Source organism: Phaethon lepturus, unplaced genomic scaffold, assembly GCF_000687285.1.
Source record: "Phaethon lepturus isolate BGI_N335 unplaced genomic scaffold, ASM68728v1 scaffold6304, whole genome shotgun sequence".
NCBI classification, from domain to species: domain Eukaryota; kingdom Metazoa; phylum Chordata; class Aves; order Phaethontiformes; family Phaethontidae; genus Phaethon; species Phaethon lepturus.
Window position 1 is genome coordinate 43,128 of NW_010533870.1, and position 22,641 is coordinate 65,768.

Sequence of the window (22,641 nt, forward strand, 5' to 3'; positions counted from 1 at the left end):
TCTGAACCTCTGAGGAGCGATTCAGTCCACACCTGAGCATGCAGGGTCGGGCCGTGCCTTTGTCAGGAGCGTTTGGCACTAGGAAAGAGAAATAAATACGTATGGTGTGTAGCTTACATAAAAGTTGGTGCTTAGAATGAAAATCGTGCAAATGGATATCTGAGGGCGGACGAGGTGCGCTGCTGCGGTCTGTCCCCGCAGTGCCGCGGAGGGCTGGGTGCTGATGCGCCCTGGGGCGTGCGGGCGCAGGCGCTGCCGGTGGAGACCCAGCGCGGCTCCCCTTCCTCGTCTGAATGAACCTGCCCAGCAAGCCCAGGGCTGGGGTGCTCGCTTCTTCGGGCAGTTCCCATCTGGCCTTTCTCCTTCAGCGAAGGCAGCGTCAAGTTGCGCAGTGCTTTTTATTTACATTTTTTTTCAGCGTATCTCCAATCTGACCAGGATGTAACGTTTTTTGAGGCATGTGAGGCAATGTCAGCTGAAGAGTCTGGCTGCTTTGGAGTGGTTTTCGAAAGCAAGCCCCTCAGCACAAGGGAATATGGGATTTGAGGAATGGAGGGACTTGTAGAAGTACGGCACTGCAGGGCCACAGGATCCTGCGTACCTGTGTGGTGCTAACACACTCCCCAGAGCCCTCACACCCTCAAATATTTCATTGCCAAACCCTCAGCTTTGTCTTCCTTCGCAGCGAGTCGGTATTCTTCCCTCCAGAGAGGTGTGCAGCTTTGGAGGATCTAGAATCGTAGGTGAAATCATGCTCTGAGGTCAGGCTTTGCGACAGGATTGACTAATCACGAGTTACTGTTCTTGTCTCTACGGTGGCGGAGCTGCGCTCTGAGCAAGCTCCTGCAGCAAATACAGAGCGCAGAGCTTCATAGCTCTTACATATCGGGCCAGATCATTGCAGCTTTTGTTCAGACTTTGCTTGAGCGAAGTATGTTATTTTGCAGTGGTGTGTTTGGTTGGAAATGGAGGCTTAGACCTCCTTATTCTAGATTCACAATTTGAAAAAAAGTGGTTTGGATTCTCATTTTTCAAGGCTCGCCTCCAGGAAAGGGTGCCCACAATTATCTCAGTACAAGCAACCTGAAATGGTCGGTCACTGAGCCGCTGCAGATACATGATACTAGAAGTGAACCACACAAGTTAGATATGAAGACAGCCAGATACGAACCATATTTGACAGGTTTTGAAAACCAAGGGTGTCATGTGGATGTGCACTGGCAATCACAGCTCTTCACAAATGAGCATCTCCTGGTGATAACCTCATATTGCCATGTTGAAACCAGGGGCCCCGGGGGAGTGTTGTGATGAGGGACTCATGGAGCTGTGATTCTCGTGACACTTCCCTGTTGTCTTCCTTGGGTGTTGTGTCACTTGGGTGAGGAGCAGCCTCTGGTTTCAGTTCCTGGCTGCAGGCGGTTCCCCTCCTCTTACACCCACTGTCTTTCCATTGTGGAACCATGACATCAGATTCATCCCCAGCAAAACCCAAAGCTTTACATCAAGGGTGAACCTGACCTTTCATTCTTAATAGCTGTAACGGCAAAAGATCAGAGAAAAACATGTCAATATTCTTGACTGTATTAGTGTTTGGTTGTGCACATATCTTTCATCTAATGGAAGAGGTCTTAGGTCCTCACCCTGAACCTTTCTCAGCCGGGTGACTCAAATTTGCGATAAACTCATTCTCTGGTGGAGTAAGTTTGGTTTCTTGGAGGGAAGAGAGAAAAATTAGTAACATAAAAGAAGGCAACATAGCAATGTCATCTGGCTAACCTTGCACAGGGGGCAGGGATAGTATCAAAGCAAAGACTTGCATGGCCTTCCTTTACCAGACATGCAAACAAGCTGCTCCTCAAGCATAGCTCTGTGCCATCTGAGTGGGGAGCAGTAGTTTAGTAGTTAAAAGCAGGGTTCAAATGTGGGTTCATTAAGTTATTAGTGAAAACCCCTAAACCCTGCAGAAATCAAATGAAATGCTTGTCACAGCTATTGCACGGGTATTTCTTGGCTTCCATAATCATAACTCTGACTGTTACGAGCAGTTTCATTGTTATGTGGTAGGATTTTCTCCACACTGCGGACCAAGGAGGCTCTCCAGAGCTGCCTCTGTCTCATCCAAAAATAGAGCAAAGCCTCACAGCTCCACAGCAGGGAGTCGTGGCCCATATACGGACCTGGGCCACGGGGGACGGCTATTTCTGCTTGCTCAGCTGTCTTACACAGACACTGTGGACAAAGAGATACTAGAAGCAAGTGCAAGCAGCACCGGAGAAAAAAGAAGTGGAAGTGCAGAGCTCTGCTAAGAGAAAATGTTCCTCTCTCTGGACTGTTCAACTGATATTAACCTGCTAAATTTGAAGTTTAAATAATAGGTAGATAGCACATTTGCGGTCCACAAAGTGAGTGGACTGGACGTGTACAAAAGTTGTGGAAATTTCGCTTTCCATCTGTAATAAAAATCAGCTTAAAGTTAGATCCACTAACCACACACATGGCTTCACTTCTGTAGGTTATTGCACCTTGTATTTTAATTGGCTCTTCAATTTGTTTCTAACCCATGGAGGATGCTTGCTATATCATATTTTGGCAGGAATTGGAGTGTGTGCATGGAAAGCAGAACTGGTAATATGTTATTTATAATTGACCAGCATGACATCTATGGGTTTATCTGGCAGACAGCATGGCTGGTTGCAGTGTTCACTGCCAAGAGACCCAACTCTGGAGAGCATCTGGCAGGACAAAACAAGAGCAAGCCTGGGGTTTGTTTTTTCTTAGATGGAGCATATTTAGTCCAGCTTTTTATTAAGGGTTCTGCCTAATCTGGAAGGTGATTTTTTGGATGGCTTGCAAGAAAATTAAGTTTAGACATGCTGATTTCTTCTGGTATGACTACTGCCAGCAGAGCCCTTAGCTTTTGGGCTGGGTAGGCAATGCTTTTCTTTGCTGATGACTTGAGGGGGTACTGTCCAGCATGTAAACAATTATCAGGCACTTCACCTCTTTTGACAAGTCCCTTTGTGCCTTCAAGTATGCCTGAGTGCCCGCTGGAGGAGGCCTAGGCCTGCCCCTCCCACAGCAGATGATGTTTGAGACTCCCTATACCCTATCCCATATGGATGGGGTGTGTTTTCCCCTTCACGGTTTTCCTTAACAACCTGCATGGAACAGAGACAATCAAGGAGACTGTTTTTAAGGAAGAGTCCTGTTTGTAATAGATAATAACACATATGTGTGGTCAAGTAAATGTGCAAACTGCTTCCCCAAGGTGGTATTAATTTCAAGCCTTTGCAAGCTCAAAATTGCCTGTGACTGTGTTTGTGGTGATGCTGGCTCCACCTCTGCCGGGGATGCCGCTGTTCCCATAGCAACTCACCATCTCCCGTTTTAGTCTTTCCCTTCCCTTTGATCAGACAAGATAATTCCCAGATACAGAGTGAGCTAACAGCGTCCAGGTGCAGCACGGTTTGCATTAACACTTGTTTAGGAGGAGCAGGCCACTTGATACTTTCCCACCGCAGGCTGTTGCGACCACCGTCACTTGGCCTCCGCCGAGAGCTCTTCACCTCGTAGCAGGGACGGTTTCCAGCCCACCCAATGCTCCAGGATAGCAGCGAGCAAAGGCAGGACTCTGCAAAGCTCATGCACACCCAGGCGCTGGAAAAGGCCGTGTCCGTGGCCCATTAAGTTTATAGCGACCATATCTAGTCTTCAGAATTTTTATGTGTCTTACCAAGACTCCACACAGCGGTTGCCTCAGTACAGTGAGCCGTCAGACCCCGGCAGCCAGGATCCCTGGGGCACAGACTGATCTCCCAGGATGCAGTGACCTCCCATCCCTACAGCAAGGCAAGACAGCCCTTCTGCCCTCCTCACCCTGATGTTGAAGGCTGCAAGAGATTAGATTGATACTCTCAGTTTTGAAGAGCAGGTGGAAACGCAGGAGAATATAACTCTCTTTTTAACCAGATCAAGGACAGTATGGCACTTTTTAAATTGTTTTGTGCAGCTTCCTTTGTATTTCTGCAGCACTCTTTCTGTTGAGAGATGACTGCAGGAGAAGGTCAAGTTAGGACAGTAACAGTCTAACAGCATGTTTCTGCTAAAGCCTTTCTGAATTGCAACCACTTCTTCGAATGATGCGTGCTCTCCTTTTCCCCTACAGTTGGTCATGGGCAGAGCGAGGGTGATCGTATGGTTGTCTCAGATTTCCACGTCTTCATCAGGGACAGCTTGCAGCACATTGATCTCATGAAGAAAGAGCACCCTGAGCTGCCCATTCTCATTCTGGGGCACTCCATGGTAAGCACCCTCCCCTACCCCCCGGCACACGTGCCACAGCACAGTCGTACTGTTGTGGATCACAGGAAATAACTCAGCCCACAGCAGGAAAAACAAAGCTACAAGCAGCCTTCCCTCCCGCTTCGTTCACTGGCTGAGTTGCCAGCATGCCTTACCCCATGAGATTTGTCTTGAGTACAGTCAGCCCTTAACTCTTCTGCCTGGATCATGGCCCTAATGTTGCCATTTACAACAATGGTCTTATTTTTTACTAGGATCGTTCATTCACACCGGGTACATGATAAGTCCCACCACCTCCCTGCAGCATTGGGCTTCTCCTTTCATTTTAAGCGATAACCAGGAGGTTAAGCCCCTCAAAGCTTTGTGAGCGGGTAGGGGATGAGGCACAAAAATACCCTGTAGCCTCATTCTGTTAAACAACCTAGCAGGAAAAAGTACCAGGGATTAGGACTGCAAAAACAAAGGCGCTGATTTGGTGAACAGATCTGAAGTCTGATTCTGACAGCACGGGCCAAATCCCTTTATTCAAGCTAGCAATATTCCCACTGATGTCATTGATCTGCTCTCCCTGCCGTCCCAGAGGAGACGAAAATGAATAAGTACTTTGGGATTCAGGCCATGCTCAGATAAATAAGTGTTCTTGCATAAGAAGGCATGGCATGCTCTGAAGTGCTCGCTGTGCTCCAAAGCTGCTGTAACAAGGAGCTAATTTCCCAGTGAGGTCTTTGAGATGCTTCTCGCTGCTGCTCCATTTAACAAGCCCCCGGTTCTCCGGCAGCGTGGAAGTTCACCAAATATTCCCCTTGGCAACTAATCCTCTGCAAACTTTCCCGAGCAAGCCAGCCAGGTCCCTTCTGTCCCCCACCCCTCACGCCATCAGCCACTGTCCTCATGCAGGAGGGCTCAGCCTGGCTGGCGCTCAGCCCAAAACCGTGGGCTGAGTGTTTGCTGTCAGGCCTTGGGCACAGCGCTGCGAGCCTGGACGGGTTGGGGATGCTGAAGAGGAGAATATTTAACTTCCAGTAATTAGTGAAGATTTTCGCATGCTGGATGGCAGCATTGCTGTTGCCCAGGTCACCAGGGGCACAAGCGCAGAGCGAGCCTGGCTTCACGGCATCTTCCCCATGCGGCACCAGTCTCTCATGCTGATGAGCATCAACTTACTTTTCAAGTCCCACCTGAACTACCGCTTCAGACAATTTCTTCCCAGTCCTTTTAACTGAGGAGGACACAAGGCATCCTGGGGAGCTGACGGACATTGCACGGAGAGTTGGGTTCAGTGGAATGTGAGGGTTTACAGCATGAGAGCAGAAACCAGATCTCTTCTTCCCCAACAAAACCCGGCCACTTCTAGTGACCCTGCTCCTCCAGCCTTCCTTGATGACCACACTGCACTGTCACTGGGGCAGAAATACTTTGCTTGTTTGGACTAAAACGCTCCATATAACAGGATTGCTATATAATCAGATGTTGACACCTGTATTAAGCTGTGGGCTGTTATTTTGCATTGCAGGGGGGAGCCATCTCCATTCTGACAGCTAGTGAGAGACCCGGCGAGTTTTCAGGCATGCTGTTAATCTCTCCTTTAGTGGTAGCCAGCCCAGAAGTCGCCACTCCCATCAAGGTAAGAGCAAACCCACATTGCACCTAGTCACCTCGCTCTTCCACTGAAAGAAATACGTTAAGACCTCTAGCCTTAAGATGCAAAACCCTACTGAGATCTGTGCCACCTGGGTGCCAGTCAATACTTGCCTTCTAAGAGCCTCTCCACAGCCGCACCTACTTTTCAGAGGGGAGGTGAATCCTGAACTCATCCAGGATGATGGATATATAGCTTATTTAAATGAGAGGCGAAGAACGATACTACCTCAGGAGGTGGTCGCATTGTGCTTTCTTCACCACACCCTGCGGCAGCCCACGCAGTGCCGTCCTTTCCCTTCCTCTCCTACAGTTTTCTTCCTGACTCATACAGAGTCTGGTATAGTTGCAACACAGGCTGCTGGCTAAGTCAGGCCAGGGTTATTTTTGGCGTTTGGGGGATGACCAATTTCTAAACAAAACTAGAGCTCTTGAGTCCCAGGAATCCTTCATGAGCTTCAAAGAAGGCTTTCAGCTAAAGCATCACTGCCCCAGCAGTGTCCCATTTGGCTTGGTACCAAGGCTGGTTCTTGTCCAGACCATGCCCTTCAGTTTGTACTTAGGTTTTACCCCCCTCCCATTCACATCTCCCTTCCAGAGCTATTTCTGATCCAAATTTGCACTGCCCGCTCTGCCCTTCCCCAGGGAGGCTCTGCAGGGCAACTGACCCTCAGCTCTCCCCTCCTGACTGAGTTTTTAAAAGTATAAACAACAATCCTGAAAGAAGCTGGAAGCAAAGGGAAGGACCGGTTAAGCCAGCAGGAAGGCCAGATCATCTCATTCCCACAGGACTCGTTCCTTTATCCTTTCTCCTTAGACTCTTCTCCTAGGGCTAGCTTCTTGTTTTAATCTACTTCTAAGCTACTGCTCTTAGCTTTTTTTCTTCTAAGAGAAAGGAAACAGATTACCCCAGCTTTCAGTATAATCGTGTCACACTTTCTGCTGTAACCAAAGCCATCTACTGACCCCACAAATCATTACAAGCACCAAAGCGTGCTTTTCAGTCACCTCACTCTTCCACTGAAGGAAACACGTTAAGACCACTAGCCTTAAAATGCAAAACCCCGCCAAGATCTGCACCACCTGGATGCCAGTCAATATTTTCCTTCTAAGTGCCTCCCCCACAGCCCCACGTACTCTTCAGAGGGGAAGTGAATCCTGAAATCATCCAGTCCAGGAAAACTTACTTAAATAGGAGTCAGAGCACCAAAGGGTGCTTTTAGGAGGCTGATAGCTGATTCCTCACAGGTGAGGCTATACCTGGCTCAGCGTAAGGTCCCATGAGCACCAGTGCACCTGTTTTTTCTTACTGTGGAAAGAGAAAAATATAAATGCTAAGAAAAAAAATAGTATAGGGTCTCAATCTGGGAGACACTGTTAACCTTCTGTTTCTAGTCAAGTCAAGGAAAATATGGAAAGATTTTTCTTCCAGAGCTATACCTCTTGCTAGATGCTAAACCCTTTCTGAAATAAGGAGTCATCAGTTCTGTGGGAACTAGTATTATTGTAGCCTGGTTTCTTGCAGATCTGTACCAGATTGTTGCTTAATTTCAGTGTAGGAAATCCTGATCTCTAACTGAAGCATTGTGGAGATGTTTATGCAGTCCCTTTCCTGGAGTCTCTCGCATGCAATAATAAAAGTGTACAGCGAGCTTCTTTCTCTTTCAAATCTACTGTTGCATCTCAAAACTGATAAAAAATTAATTATTCCTGGAATATCTCTGCTCTGTCAAATTTAGTTGAAATCAGTCCTGGAATTGAAAAAGTGTTTTCAAGAGGAAGGAGTGAAAATAGAGTATTCTTGCGTAAGCCACTTTTTCCCATAAAGCTGAGCTGAGAACACTTGTGTGCTTTTTTTCCCTCTGAGAGCCAAAAACCATTTCATCGGTGTTTGTGCCTCTGAGGCACAAAGGCTTTGGTTTTCCCTTGGAACTGATATGACTTCTCAGCCCTGGGCCATTTCCCAAGGACCGTTGCATTCATCCCTTTGCTGGGGAAGTTTCCAGCTGAGCAAGAATTTACCTTAGCCTAAACAAACGAGGGCTCAGGGCAACAATAACTGTGGGCCAGATTACGCACTGAGCCCCTCCAGTCGGTCTTAGAAATACCGTCCCTCGCCGCAGCAGAAACCAGCCCTGGCAGCAGCAGCAATGCAGCGTGTTTGCAGACTACGCGCGGGAAAATCAAATTCTGCTCTTTGCAGACACACAATTTCATCAATGCCCCATAAATCCTGTGTCCTGATAGAAGCATTGACCTACTTGCTGCAAACCCAGTGAAGAGAGAGGCTGCTTTACCCCTCTTCTTCTCAACTAATCTGGACAAAATTTGGCAAAATTTGGCATCTTCAAAATGTCAAATGCAAAGAGACGGGAGTCACATATGCTGGCAAAGCACAGAGTAAGAGTAAAAAAGTATCTCCCACTACATTTCTGCTATTGAATGCTTTGAAATCGGGTGGGTAGGACAACCCTGAGGAAATAGTCCCTAATGATTAATCCTATACTAACTCTCAGCCTATTCCTTAAGGACTCAGTACACAATATTCTCTCTGCTTTTTGTGTTTTCCATCTATTGCTTTCCAACTCGACTGAACATCAGGTTGTTCCAGTACCTGAGGGTCTCCCAGTCGTTCAGCCTGAATCTGCACCCAGTAACAGTGCAGAGAACTGTTTCTAAAGTTACAGACTGGAAGAAAGTATTATATTAAAAACCCTTATTTTGGCTTTACTCCGGTCTTCCCAGTTTAGCAGAGAAGTTAGTCATCAGGTTCATGCAAAGATACATGAATTGGTTTGGTACTCAGGTATGGAGACACTGTGTCTAATATATATATCGCATCCCTGATACCATATCTCCCTGTTAACACTGTTCAGTTGCTCTCAACCTCATCCCTGTAGCTCATCACAGCGTCTCTTCCAGAGACTTTTCAGCTCAGCTAAAGGAGCCTGTCCAGCTTAACCGGTTCAAACAACACCTTTTTTTAAATCCAGCTCATTTGCAGCTGAAAGGAACTAAAGGGCATTCACACAAGCCGTTTGGCAAGTAGAGGTCATGGGGGAGAGAAATAAGCACGTCAAGGTGTGCAGGGAACAGGGATTGCTCCATGCAGAAGAGCAGTGTCTACGCTGCAAAGCACACGTACAGTTAAACTAGCGCAAAAAACATGAAATCAGCTTTAAGTTACACTTCCAGTCAAGAGGCAATGTTCAGCCATCTATTTCAATCTTATCCTGAGATCTTTTTCATAGACAGGGAAGGGCTGGATTTGAACATCGTTAGTATTTCACACACCTGCGGTGGCCTTGAGCAGCTCTAACAACCGCTGCTCTGTAGCGTCATCCTCAGCCTAACCGGTAATACCCCCATCACTGCATGACCCGTTCTTGATCATTTGGGAGCTATTCTCTCAAGAACCAACATTGCTACTTCGAACCAACAGGGAGATAAACTCTTCAGGTATCGGCTATAGCCAGCACTTCAACAACACGGCTGTTAATTAAAGTCGGGCATGTCACAAGCTGAATCGCAGTGCTTGCAAAATCAGTGAAGGCCCAGGGGAACTTCCTGAATTTTTCATTATAACATAAAACTGGGTTTTTCTGTCCATGACCTTGCCTCCAAGAATCCTCAAAATTACATCTGAATTTTGAGGGTGTCCTACATGTTGGAGGGAATAGAGCATTTCCTGCAGATCTGAAGACCCTTTGAAGGATGGTGGCAGAGTCCTTTCACGATCAGTCCTATAGACCAAGGTTAGTTCTGTCTGTGCATAAATAAGAGACTTTATGCACACAGGGAGTATATATATGTGTGTATAAGTACATGTGACATGTCTGCGTACAGGGCCTGGTGCTGAACATTTCTGCATTTCTGAACACCAGAAATGATTCACCGATATCACTAACCCGGCACGGTACGTGCTGCTATACTTGTGGTCAGAAGCCAGCCCTATCTCTGTGGCGGTTTAGCAGTCAGCTTGTGACTCAGTTTGGCAAAACTCCAGATACATGCAAAAACTTCAAGGACGTTTCCAAAGCACGTCACGGAGGCGAGGTCATCAGTAGGCAGTGGGGTTGGGGTGATAAGCATATATCATTCGAACAGAAAAATGGCCATACTGAATCTGACAAAAGGCTGTCTGGCCTGTCTCCAACAAGGAGGAGCCTGAGAAAGAGCATATATGTAGTTCCCCTTTCCTTGTCACACCTTCCCTGCCTTCAGCATATCATTAAGCTGGTGTATTGTTACTAATATGGGAAGAAGATTCTATGTTAGGCTCCTTCTGCAAAATCCCTATTGCAGATCTTTGGCAATATAAATATTCACACATGTACCAAGCAGACACAGAGCAGAATCCCCATCAAAATCACATCATCTTCTGGAATTTGAGCGTATGTCAACTAACTTCCTTCTTCAGCCAAATTTAAAAGTAAGCAAAGCCCGCATCTTCCAAAAACCCTGCCATCTTTTACTCTTTTACGTGCCATCTTGGACCTAAATATTTGTGGCCTTAATATCAACATATTGATCTTGTGGCCAATACTCTGAATAGATCTTGAGAGAGCATCAGCTAACCTTCCATGCCAAGGTATTTCCTCTTGGATAAGCAATCTTTAGGCATAAGAACTCTCCCTAGCTCTTAACTCAGCCTCCAATTTTAGGGCAGCCTAATTGCCTTAGTTGTGATACTCTGTGGAGACAAGCACTTCCAGACCATTATTCAGATCTTAGAGGTGTTCTGGGAGGTGTTTCTCTCACTCTCCATAATCTGTAAAGAAAACCTAGGACAATTACACTTGTTCTAAGTTAAATACTTCAGCTAGGTATATAAAGTTACTTGGCATATATCTGGGTCATCGTAAGCGGTTTCAGAGAAGCAAAACTGGTGTCAGCGCACAGAGTCCTTAACCTTGCCTAGGATTCATGAAGATGATTCCTCAAATCATCACTGCCTGGAATTAACACAAAACAAAGAAAACCCCATTCCAGCTTGTTTGCATCGTAAGCTCATACTTGCATCGGTGTGGGTATGTTAATTTACTAGTCTATCTCCAGAGACCACAGTAGAAATTAATTTTGCTGACACAGTGCCATAGCCAGAGAGGGGCTCAGTAGACTGGTAGACAGTGACACCAGTTCCCAGTCACATCCACCCCAAGGTACACACGTGTTCTTGAATCTGCTGTGAGTCTTTGCTGCCTTGCACTCCTGGATGACTTTGACTTCAACCTTGTGTTATTCCTCTAATATCATAATTACTCTGTCATGTATCATCTGAGATCTGAAATGCCAGGGAGTGCTTCAGAAGTGATTACACAGCAGCAGAAACAGAGAACATAGGTGACAGCCTACCTGCAAGTGTTAGCTGTGAACACGAAAGGGCCATAAAAGACCAACAAACACTAATTACATGATTTCTGACTTAAGTGGTGATCACTTAATTAAAGACAGCTATCAAAGATCAGAGCAGAACCCCGGTATCAACGTGCATGAAAGAGAGTATCCTTTCTTCTGCCAGCGGTTTCAAGCCTGGGCTGCTGAATGCTTTTGTGTTGCCTTCCCAGGAGACAAGCAAGCAATGGATTTCCTTAGCCACTGCATGGACATTTTGCTGTTGCTTATTTACAGGTTCCCCAGAGAATATGCTTATCAAAAACAGTGCAGCCTAGGCAACTACTGCAAATTACACTGAACATCCCTTACGCACTGCAGCCTGAAATGAAGGCTGTGGCAGCAAGAAAAGGGCAGCAAAACAACAAAACGCGGCCCTTCCGAAGGCTGGAAATGGCTTTTTCCTATCCAAGTGCTTAACTGAAGCCTTTTTAGAAATTAACTTGAGAATGAGAAAATGGCAGAGTACAACGAAGTTGTGATGTTGCATATGGATGGACAGCTGACAGCATTTCAGACTAGCACACCCACTCCCTGAGCCTGGGAGCAGTTTAAACACTTTAACAGAAATGTTTTAAATACAGGACAGATCTTTCTCCGGTGTCAGTTGACATTTCTCAACCATTTAACTTCCATGCGGATTTCCATCAGCTCAGTATTTGGCCCTCTATGTTATCTCTCTTGCTCTAACTAGCTCTTTAACTTCTTGCTTTCCTCTCCCACAGGTTTTTGCAGCGAAAGTGCTCAACTTTGTTCTCCCAAACCTGTCACTGGGATCGATAGATCCAAATGCAATTTCCCGGAACAAGAAGGAGGTGAGAACCTTAATGCCATTTAAAGTCACTGCATAGTTGGTATCTCGTCCCAGTCCTGCCATTTCTCTTTAAAAAAACACCCAAGTGTTTTGCTAAATCACGAGGGCAAGATCTATGCTGCTGTAAAAAGGTGAAACATCTCTGAACGCAGTGGAACTGACTGCACATAGCAGAAAAACTGTGGGAAATCAGCTGTTCATCCCTTTGGTGCATCTTGCACCCGCAGCCACTCTGGGTGCAAGACACAACAGAGACCTGTGCTATGGTTGTGGTGGAAAGCACATAGGAACCGTGTTTGTCTCTGCTGCACCACCACTGCCCATTACAGTGGCAGAACCAACTCTAGCAGTGTGTTTGCAACCTGTACAAGTCAACTTTTCTACCGCTGCTCTTTGCAGCAAAACCGTGCAAAACCCTACAGTTCTGGAGATTTGTTCTGCTGCTTGCAAACCAGGATCGTGTTGTGCTGAATGCATTCAGAGGAAGAGAGAATGCTTGCCCCAAAGACCTTGCCGCAAGGTTTTGGATAACACGCTGGCTTTGCTACAGCCTTTCCGAACAAATGATGTACTCTTGCTGTGCCCGAGAATAATACTTAAACGAACTGCAGTTGAAGCAGCCGTGCAACAACCCAATTCCAGCTCCACCAGTGTGACCGTGCGTGGAGCTGCTAAGAGTGAGATTTTTGTAGTGTCACCATCAGTTGGGACTCTTCTCCCATTCATTCCCACTCCTAGTGATAACTGTTGCAGCCTGTTCGTGCCGTCACTGGCAAAACCAGGTATCATTGCACCTGCAGCAACAACACATAATGAAGTTTTTTCCTTCTCAGTGTTGTGGGAGGAGTGAAAGGAGGGAGAAACGAACTGTAAGTGAATGAAGATGCTTTGGCTGGACCCAGAACCTGAGGCATTTCAGAAATCAACTTTAACGATAGAAAATGGCGCCCAAGGGTGTGTCAAGAGCAGGAGAGCTTCGCTGGTGTAGTGGTCAGTTGTTCCTGTGCTCCCACATCAGCTCACATCTCACTGACAGATGCTGTCATTTTTCCTGGTGTTCATGCAATGGTTCGTATCTTAGGTAGAAATTAATAAATTGCCTTCCGCTGGGGAGGCATCTTGATGGGCATTGGAATTGAAGCTGAAAGGATCAGGAGCAAAGACAGTGTCAGCAGCTCTGTGAGTGCAAGGCATTCAGCCTCGGCATATCCCACCTCTTTGACTCACCCATTCAGTAAACTGGAAAGCAAAGGGTCTCCCAGAACAGCCATAAAGCGTTCGGGGTTGTTTCTCGGCTCTGCCAGATTTTTTGGTCCAATGACTTTCGGTTTCCTTATCTGTGAACAGAGCATAACATTTCAGAGCTGAAGGCAGAAAGATTCAAAGAGCTGAGAAAAGGAAGACAAAGTAGGTCCTAGGAAACTGTCAGGACGAGCATGGAGTGAGTTCATCTGCATCCACTGATGCACCATATGACATATGTTCTTAAGCACCATATGAAGCTGCACAAAATACATACTTGGGAAGAAGGCTAATGCCAGGCAAGCTCTGGAAACCTGCTCTTAATTACATTCAGTTGCAATAACTTGTTGCATATAATTCAGAGAAAAGGTTTAAATTAGAGAACTAATTCACTAAAATCACATGGAGGAAAATTTTCACTTCTGCATTCGTATTTAGAGGATAAGAGCAATCAGTGCTCTGGAGGAGCAGAGGAATTTGAGTGTTACCCCCATCTGAAGAGTGAGCACGGCTGGGACACATGGGTCTTTGCCGCCTTCTGAGAGTTGGGGTGGTTGAGCCTGGAGAAGAGAAGGCTCCAGGGACACCTTCCAGTACTTAAAGGGGGCCTGTAAGAAAGATGGGGAGAGACTTTTTAGCAGGGTCTGTCGCGATAGGACACAGGGTAATGGTTTTAAAGTAAAGGAGCGTAGATTTAGACTAGATATAAGAAAGAAATTTTTAACAATGAGGGTTGTGAAACACTGGCACAGAGAGGTGGTAGATGCCCCATCCCTGGAAACACTCAAGGTCAGGTGGGACGGGGCTCCGAGCAAGCTGATGTAGTTGAAGATGCCCCTGCTTACTGCAGGGGGATTGGACCAGATGACCTTAAAAGGTCCCTTTCAAACCAAAGTTTCCATCATTCTATGATTCTGCACTGGTTTGTTGTGTGGCACTTGAACTCTGTGCCACAGCTGGTCCTTAAGAGTAGCAGTTTTAAATATACTGTCCCCGACAGCTGGATCTTCTGCTGGAAGATGCTAGTGCTGCACTAAATAGCTTTACAGGAGAAAAGTGCTGATGTGGGGATATCCCAAAAAATAATGAATTTAGAAAAGTGCCAGTGAGCTCCCTTAATTTGGTGCACAATATTGACTGAGCGTTTTGATGTTGGGGTGATGTTAGGAATCACCACAGCAATCACTGGACATAGTTTATAATAAATGCTATTGTATTGTCTTTCTACCCAAATATTTGCTGCTGCTCCCACTGCTCTATGAAGCTCCAAATCTCAAGAGCTTCCTTTGAGCATTTTGTTTTTCCCCTGCCCTTTCTCTTTCTGTGGAGCAGGGCAAAGCCTTTTGCACTGGATAAAAAATGTAGGTCTGCTTCATTAAAGTCTGCTTATAATGGAGTAGTCTTCCAAACGAGACAACAAGCCCATCCTTGCTGTGCTGCCTGCACATCTGCAAGTGAACACACAGCTGACAGAGCAGCTGTGGACTGCGATGTAAAGTGCTTTCCTGACCATCTTCAAACACCAGGAGCTGGGGCTCCAGGCTCTTACTGAAGACAACACAGCATCTAACGCACACTCCACCCTCCTTTTGGACTCAACACGCACAGCTTCAAAGCGCACAATGTGCCGGAAGCATCCATTATTTATACGTTAAACATATTCTCCTGCCATACCAACTTTCTATTCTCTAGAAATATTTTTGGGACATCATCCAAGAATTTCCTGATGAGTTTGTGTTCCCAGCAGGCTGTCCTCAGGGTACAGGGACTGAAACACAGGATGGTATGGAGATGTTTGTTTGATCTGCTTGCTATAACAAATACAAGAGACACAAAAGAGAGCAAAAAGCAAACTTAAAAACCCAGTCTTGTTATTCCAAAGAGGAATAACATCACAGGGGAAGGCACCTCTTTACCCCATTAATCTTTGTAGGCTGTCATATAATTCAGTGGAACAGTCCCACTGACTTCAGTCTTGTTCCTGCAGAGTCCACATGGGATGAGGCTGTAATTACCTTATAATGAATTTATTGCTCTGCAAAATGCAAAGGGAAGATACAGACCTCTAAGCGGGGGAAGAGAATGCAGCAGGAGCCCTGACGGTTGCTTCTGTCTGAGCATTACATAAAGAGAAAAAAAGACCTGTTTGTGATGGTCTGTGCAGAGCCTTCGCTGAACCATGGCTGGAAGCAGTCGCAGGCTCTCCTGGGGACACCCTCACTCGCTTGCTCCCGCTGGCCCGGAGCTCGGTGTGCTAACGGGAGCTCTGGGCTCGCAGGGTTTGCAGTTTATAGCTTGCAGAATATACAGCCCATTCCCTGTCTTCTCCTCTTTCCCCAGCAAGCTGCTGCTTTGCACTCACCCCATGCACTGAACATTAACTCTGACAAGGGTTCCTGTTCATGGACGGGGAACAGGATCCTCCCCCAGCAGTCCTGATTTATTTTTTCCTCTCCCATCATCTACACAAAAATATTTTCTGGCTGTTCAGTAGCTAAAAAATCTCTATTCTTTCAGAAAAGAACGAGAGAAAGAAAGAAGCCCATTAGGTCATTCTTGTAGCATTCATGGGGCTGGGGAGGGGGCCAGCTCACAGGAATTCATCAGCATCGTTTTACTCCACGGGAAGGGAACTTCTGTCAATCCATTCACCCACCCCTTCTGATTCCACTTCCTGCAAAGTCTCTCATTTGTTGCCTTCCGTTAAAAAAAAAAGACTGAAAAGTAAAAAGAAAGCCATCTCAAAGCTGTGTTGCTTTAACACAGCAATGTGACATAGATCCAGACAAGTAACTCCCAGATTAGGCTGAAGCTAGTTGCTAAGTAGCCAGTGCAACACAGTGGTTTAGCTCAAAATCCTGATGAAAAGTCAACACGTTTGGCTGAAAATATGAGGGTACACCCAGCTGTCAACAGGACAGCTAGCGAAGTGTTGTGTGTTGCGTTGTGGTTGGTGTTTTGGAAGTCAAAGCTGAACTTTTTCCATGAGCATCGTCACGAGAGGATGCTTCTTTCGAAATACAGGCAGCTTCTTGTTCTTTTGAAGCACTTTGCAGAGCAAGGAAGGTATGGCAGACAGATGGGCTGAGCAGTGTAGGGGTTGCAGGTTGTGGGTGGAGGCACCAACAAGCTGGTTGGGCACTAGGAGAGTCCGTGTGGAGCCAGGAGGACCACGTGCTGTTCAGCCTCTCTGCTTCCTAAGGCCTTTAGCAGGAGCAGAGGATGCTCCGCATGTCTTCAGAGTGGATTTTACCGTAACTGCAGTCTCATCTTCGCAGTGGCCTCTTACAGTTTTCTAAACCCTCAGCATGTGTGGGCACTTGCTTCTTTGAAAGGAAGATACTGGAAGTAAGATCCTGTGGTGAGAGACTGCTATGTTCATCTCCCTGCCAAAAACTACCTGTCACTTCAGAGTAGCCATGATCACAGAATCATTAAGGTTGGAAAAGACCTTTAACGTCATCAAGTCCAACCATCACCCCAACACCACCATGCTGCAGCAGTTGGCACATTTTTTGAACACTTCCAGTGATGGTGACTCCACCACCTCCCTGGGCAGCCTGTTCCAATGCTTGACCACTCTCTCCATAAAGAAATTTTCCCTAATATCCAATCTAAACCTCCCCTGGCCCAACTTGAGGCCATTTCCTCTTGTCCTATCGTTAGTTACTTGAGAGAAGAGACCAACACCCACCTCACCACAACTCCCTTTCAGGTAGTTGTAGAGAGCGATGAGGTCTCCCCTCAGCCTCCTCTTCTCCAAACTGAACAACCACAGATCTTGCAGAGAGGCCAAAACACAATGAGGGCCTTAATCAGCCCCACCATGTAGTTCCCTTCTGCCAGACTGATAATCTCATCTCATGGGGAGATGAACACAGAATCCTTTCTGGCTTCTCGGTGGGGACCAGGCAGGCCAAGCTGTCCTGGTACAGTGCACGTCTGTGCCTATGCCTACGCATAGCTACACGTCCCTGGGGTGGCCTTGTGGGTCGTCTACCACCCATGGTCCCCTCAGGGCAGGCACGTGCAGCAGCAAGAGGGCCTCAAGTTTCTGCAGAGCAAAGGAGAATTTGAACAGACCCCACTGCCTGCAAGGAGAGGAGGAGACTGCTTTTGGCTAACCTATAAATAACCTCCATTTCTATAAACATCTGCCAGGGTTGGGAGAAATTGGAGGCTGTGCCAGAGACCAACCCATAAACAAAGCATTCTGGCAAACACTGAGATGGCAGTGGTTGTGTGGGCCGTCTCCATGTACAGTATACAAATATTTACTGTAGATTTGCCTGCTGCAGTAACTACTTATTCCTAGCAAATTTGCACCAGCTCTTGTACATTTTTCTCCTCTCACAGTCTGGCTAAGCAAGTTGTTGACTTTTTTTTTTGCCTACCACCAAATACTGTCATTTGCTGCCTTCTCTGTGCACACTTGGCACCTGGAGAGGACTCCTCAGCATAAGAGTGCTTTGCAATCAGATGTGTCAGTTGGCTGTGGGTGTAGGTCACTGTCTTCATCGCTGGAGAGGGAAGATGAAAGAGAAGAACATCTGAGCCCTCAGCAGAGAGGATAAGGACCTGGACAATATCAACTTTGAAATAAAGCAATCTGCAGAACCCTCTGCAGAAAAGACTGTCACCTTTGAGTGACAGAAGGACATGAAAGAGCAGAAAAATGCAGGCAGGTGTCCCCATGGGAACAGTCTTTGTCCAACAGTGGTTGTTTTGCCTGCAGAAAGAGCTTTGGCTTGAATATTTTTTAGTGACAGAAGAGAGAAACACACAGCATGGGGTAAACCAGGTTATGTGAGCAGTTCTGGGTAGCCACAGTAAAGATCTTGACCTTGAGTCTAATGGCAGGATGTCCTGACAGAGTAGGAAATGACTGTGCAAGCCAAGGGAAGAGACTCCTCACCGCCAGGCTGATCTGCTTTGTCTTTTCTGCATGAAATATTGCTAACCTTAAATTACCTCTTTCATCTTGCCAGATAGAGTCTTATACATCCGATCCCTTGGTCTACCACGGTGGCATGAAGGTCTCCTTTGTCATCCAGCTGATGAACGCCATTGCTAGAATTGAGCGAGCTCTGCCCAAGCTGACTTTGCCCATCCTGGTGCTACATGGCTCTTCCGACAAGCTCTGTGATATCAAAGGATCCTATTTACTGATGGACACAGTGCAGAGTCAGGACAAAACACTCAAGGTCATCTTACTTTCTTGATTTTTAGGGTATTATCCTGTCAGTGTTGGCCTGAGCATGAGTGACTGTGAGGGGTAGGGAGCCTGCTGCGCTCCAGAGAGCTGGAGGCAAAGCAGGACTGATGCACTGGTGAGACCGAGCAGGTTACAGCCCCTTTCACCAGGAGGTAGCACAAGTGCAGCCCTCCTCTGCACAGTGTGGTGGCCTTTGACCAGCTGCAGCCAGGCTGGGAGCAAGGGGTGGTGGATGGTCTCAAAACCTGACCCAGGGGTGGCTGTGTACCTAGAGGGTCTCTTGGGCATGAGCAACTTGGTGTAGAAGTAGAGCGAGGCTCATAAGCAGGTGAAGTGCTGACCCCAAGAGCTCTTCTGAACAACACCAACTGTGAGAACACCAACCTTACCTCACGCCCCAGCACGTAAAGGTGCAGGGGGCCCTTTCGAAAGGCCACACAACAAAAGCCACCTCACATCTGCTCATTTCAAGAGAGCCACAGCTGATTAACCAATTGTTAGCACATGAATGAGCCTGAAAGAGAGACAGGGAGAGCAAGGGAAAGCTTTTGTCACTGGAAAAATAACTGGATAGTCTGGGCATAAAAGGAGAAAAGTTGCACAAGGCATGATGGGAACATCCCCCATTGTCCTTTAAACTCCAAGGGCATGTTAACTATTTCCTCCTCCTTAGTGGGATAGGAAGCAAGAAATGCACGGGGTTGGGCCATGCACTATCATCTCCCCAAGGGGCAGCAGGGTCCTGGGGCAACACGCGGACATCAAGCTGCAATGCCAATGCCTTCCTGCTTGCGGAGGGCCAGCACCGCCAAAGGCATCTCCTTGATGTCATAACCTGCCGCATCTAGGAAGAAAACCCAACAAGCTGCAGGCAGGACGTGTTGGACCTGTGGGTGTTGACAAGAGGGGACTGAAGGCTGTTTTGTTCATGCAGGTGTTTTTTTCTGTGCTAATCTCCACTCTCTCCCTGGTTGCAGGTGTATGAGGAAGCCTATCACGCCCTCCACAAAGAGCTGCCCGAGGTCTCTACCGCTGTCTTCACAGAAATACTAACATGGATTGGCCAGAAGGTCTCAGCAGCTGGGGAAACCAGCCATGCTTAAGAGCAATTGTTTTTGCAGCTTTTACTGGGGTTTTCTGGGAATAGATGTTTTTCTTAACGGAGGTCTCTCTGACAAGATCTAACGTGGAGGGACTCTTGGGATATTTTATCATGCACAGCGTAAGGGAGGGTGGGGAGAGAGGCACAGGGTGCGGCATTATTTGCTGATGTCAATGGCCATTGCCCTGATCTGGGGAAGAATGAGCTCTGGGAGCAGCTGCCAAAGCTTTCCAGGCCGGGTGACTTTACTGAAATGCCCCTCACCCACCAAACTCCCCCCATCCCTTCCCCTTCTCTGCTTTCGCTGGGGTGACGGGTGTATTTATACTGCAATAATTTTTGGTATGTTAAAGAAGTCAGTATCTTCCACTTCACGGTTTTGCTTCCAGGTGCGTACAGTCCCTCCCCTCTCCCCACCAGCCAGTACCTTAAAAGCCCTGGTCCTTGAGAAGAGAGCTGTAGCGAAGGTGCTGGGTAACGAGGAGAGGCTGAAAATGGAGCTGGCAGGTCCCTGAAGGTGAAAGGCTGGTTTTCAAGGTCAGATGCCTTTGGATACCGCCTTTATAAGCAGGCCAGGCCAGAGGAGAGCATAAAGAGAGCCCCCACCCCGCACATCCTCTGCGAGTTGGCACTTGGGGAAAGCGTGTTGAACAGCTCTTTAATTTTCATCGTCAGAGCAGGATCCCAGAGGGGAGAGGAGGAATGTGAAATCAAACCCACTTAGCACATTCAAAAACCATGCTTTTCCCAATGCCAAACCTCATCTTCTCTGCAAAATGAACTATTCTGTAAATGTTCCTCGGGGCTGCTTTTTTTCCTTCCTTCTTTTTTTTCTTTTGGAATTAATCACTTGTGCTACTGAAACTGAAAAAGCAAAGTCAAAATTATAGGAGAATATAGTAATATAATATATGATGTATATAGAGGTGGCTGAGAGCTGGGGAAGAGATGGGAGGAGAGTCTAAAGAAGGGGTTAATTGTTCCTTTTCTTGGCAAGGAATAATGTTGTCCCACCGGGATCCAGTCCTCTCACCATAACTTTACAGTCATAATCTGTTGTTTTCCTTCATCAGTTGGAAAACGTCCTGAAAATAATGCTAGAGAGAAGCACAGAGCATCTGGTGGGTGGGGACTAGCAGTGGGTGTCCTCATGGTCCACCGGTTTAGCAGGAGACCCACAGCGTGAACAGAGATCCCTTCCAAGCTCATCCCAATCTCCTTCTAGTCAGCACAGCCACTTGTGGGGCAGATCACTGAGCAGAGGGGCCAAGCTCACCCCTTTAAACAACGTGGGGAGCTGAAGGCAGAGCATAGGGTGCAGTCATCCATCCAGCATCTACCTTGCTGCACTGGGAGCATCCAGGGGCACTGGTGTACGAGCTGCCACGGCGCAGCTTGTGGACCGGCCCAGTGGTGCAGACAAGCCAAATCCCGGAGCTGCCTGGGTCTCTGGTAGCAGCAGGGCTAAAGGAAAGACTCGAGACCCAGTTATGGAGCAGAGGCATTGTATCGATACAGCAAGAGCTGCGCAGCGATGGCAGCGTGGCTGCGCGGCTCAGTTTGTCCAGGGTGATGGCCCCAATTGTGAACACACTTCTTAGCACTAGCCCAAGGGAAGGGGTTTAGCCTGCGCCTCTCCCTCCAGTTCTGCAAGAAGAAAACACCTGCGAGTGTTGCACTGTGAGAGAGTGGGGCATCTCCCCCCGTGACAGACCAGCCCCCTTAGTGCCTTCCCCGGCAGCAGTGGGACCTGCGGCGGTCACGGCGGGGTCCCCCCCCTCTCCTTCCCTTGAAGCCACTTCTGGCAGCATTCAGGAAAGGGACCTTTGTGCAATAACGGTCAGAATCAGGGCTCGGTCCCGTTCGGTCCCGGCAGCGTGGATGGATGACGGGTGTGTGGATGCAGGTTACGTCCTCGTAATGGCCCTGTAAGGGGCGCGAGCCAGGAAAGCTCTTTACGCAGGTTGATGCAGGCACTTTCATACTCGTATTTTCTTGCCTCGAAAGAGAGGAACGAGGTGTGGATCTCCCAGCAACACCAGCTTTGGATTCATTATTCCAGTGCAATCAGCTGTTCCCACAAACCTCTGCTAAACCTCTGGTGACACTTGCTTTGGGAAGGAGGCGAAGCGGAGGCCGCCTGCAAGATCTCCCCGCAGCCCGGCGAGTTGCGCCTTCTTTCGCCCGAGCAAGATCCCTCCTTGCCAGATGCTGCTGGGGAAAAACAAGGAGCAAGAAGAGGAACACTACAGCAGTGATAAACCTCACCTGCCTCTTCAGCTGGAACGGGAATCAAGTAGGCGTCATCCAGCGGTGACAGACCCTGCGGGGGCTGTAGGAAGATGATTTAAGGATGGGATTTTTGAAAGCACTTTTCCCAAGGAAGTCAGGAGGAGTAAATCAATGCCCACATTCTTTACAGCCCTTCCCAAATTGACAAGCACTTTGTGGGGGGGAGGGAGGTGACCCTCCAGCAGGAAGGTCAGAGCCCGTCTGCTCCCTCCAACCTGGCTTCAGGCAGAGGAAGGTCTGTGGTCAGTGCCTTTGAGAAGATGTGTCCTTTCACCCAAGAAACGTCTGCAGCTCAGCAGAAATAAAAGGAAACCAGTTACGTTGATCTGGGGAAGGCTTGTCCCTCTGTCTTGCAAAGCTCAGCAATGGCATGTGGCTTGGGGAAGCTGTGTTTGAAATTCAGGTTAACAAACAAAAAGTTCAAACAACAACAAAAAAACCAAATAAGCCCCAAGACCCTGGCACAGCAGCGGCTACTGCCGCCCGCAGCCAGTTTTCTGAAGGATTTTCTTCTGAGGGAAAGAACACAAGGAAACCTACCCCCAAAAAAGCCCCGAAGGCTCCGGAGCCCGGCCGGCAGCGCGCTCCAGGCGGGCTGCGGGGCGGCGAGGGAGCAGCCTGGTTGCAGCGGGGCCAGGGGGG

At 47.6% G+C, this 22,641-nt stretch overlaps 1 protein-coding gene across 1 annotated transcript in view; it reads left to right on the forward strand.

The window, feature by feature from the left end:
• The window catches only part of MGLL (monoglyceride lipase), a 62,687-nt gene extending 42,979 nt beyond the window's left edge, over positions 1-19,708 (forward strand). The window contains exons 4-8 of the mRNA XM_010285331.1: positions 4,166-4,302; positions 5,816-5,926; positions 12,060-12,149; positions 18,379-18,594; positions 19,583-19,708. Of these exons, the coding sequence (XP_010283633.1) occupies positions 4,166-4,302; positions 5,816-5,926; positions 12,060-12,149; positions 18,379-18,594; positions 19,583-19,708 (680 nt within the window). The remainder of the gene's footprint in view (positions 1-4,165; positions 4,303-5,815; positions 5,927-12,059; positions 12,150-18,378; positions 18,595-19,582) is intronic.
• Positions 19,709-22,641: the final 2,933 nt, after the last annotated feature.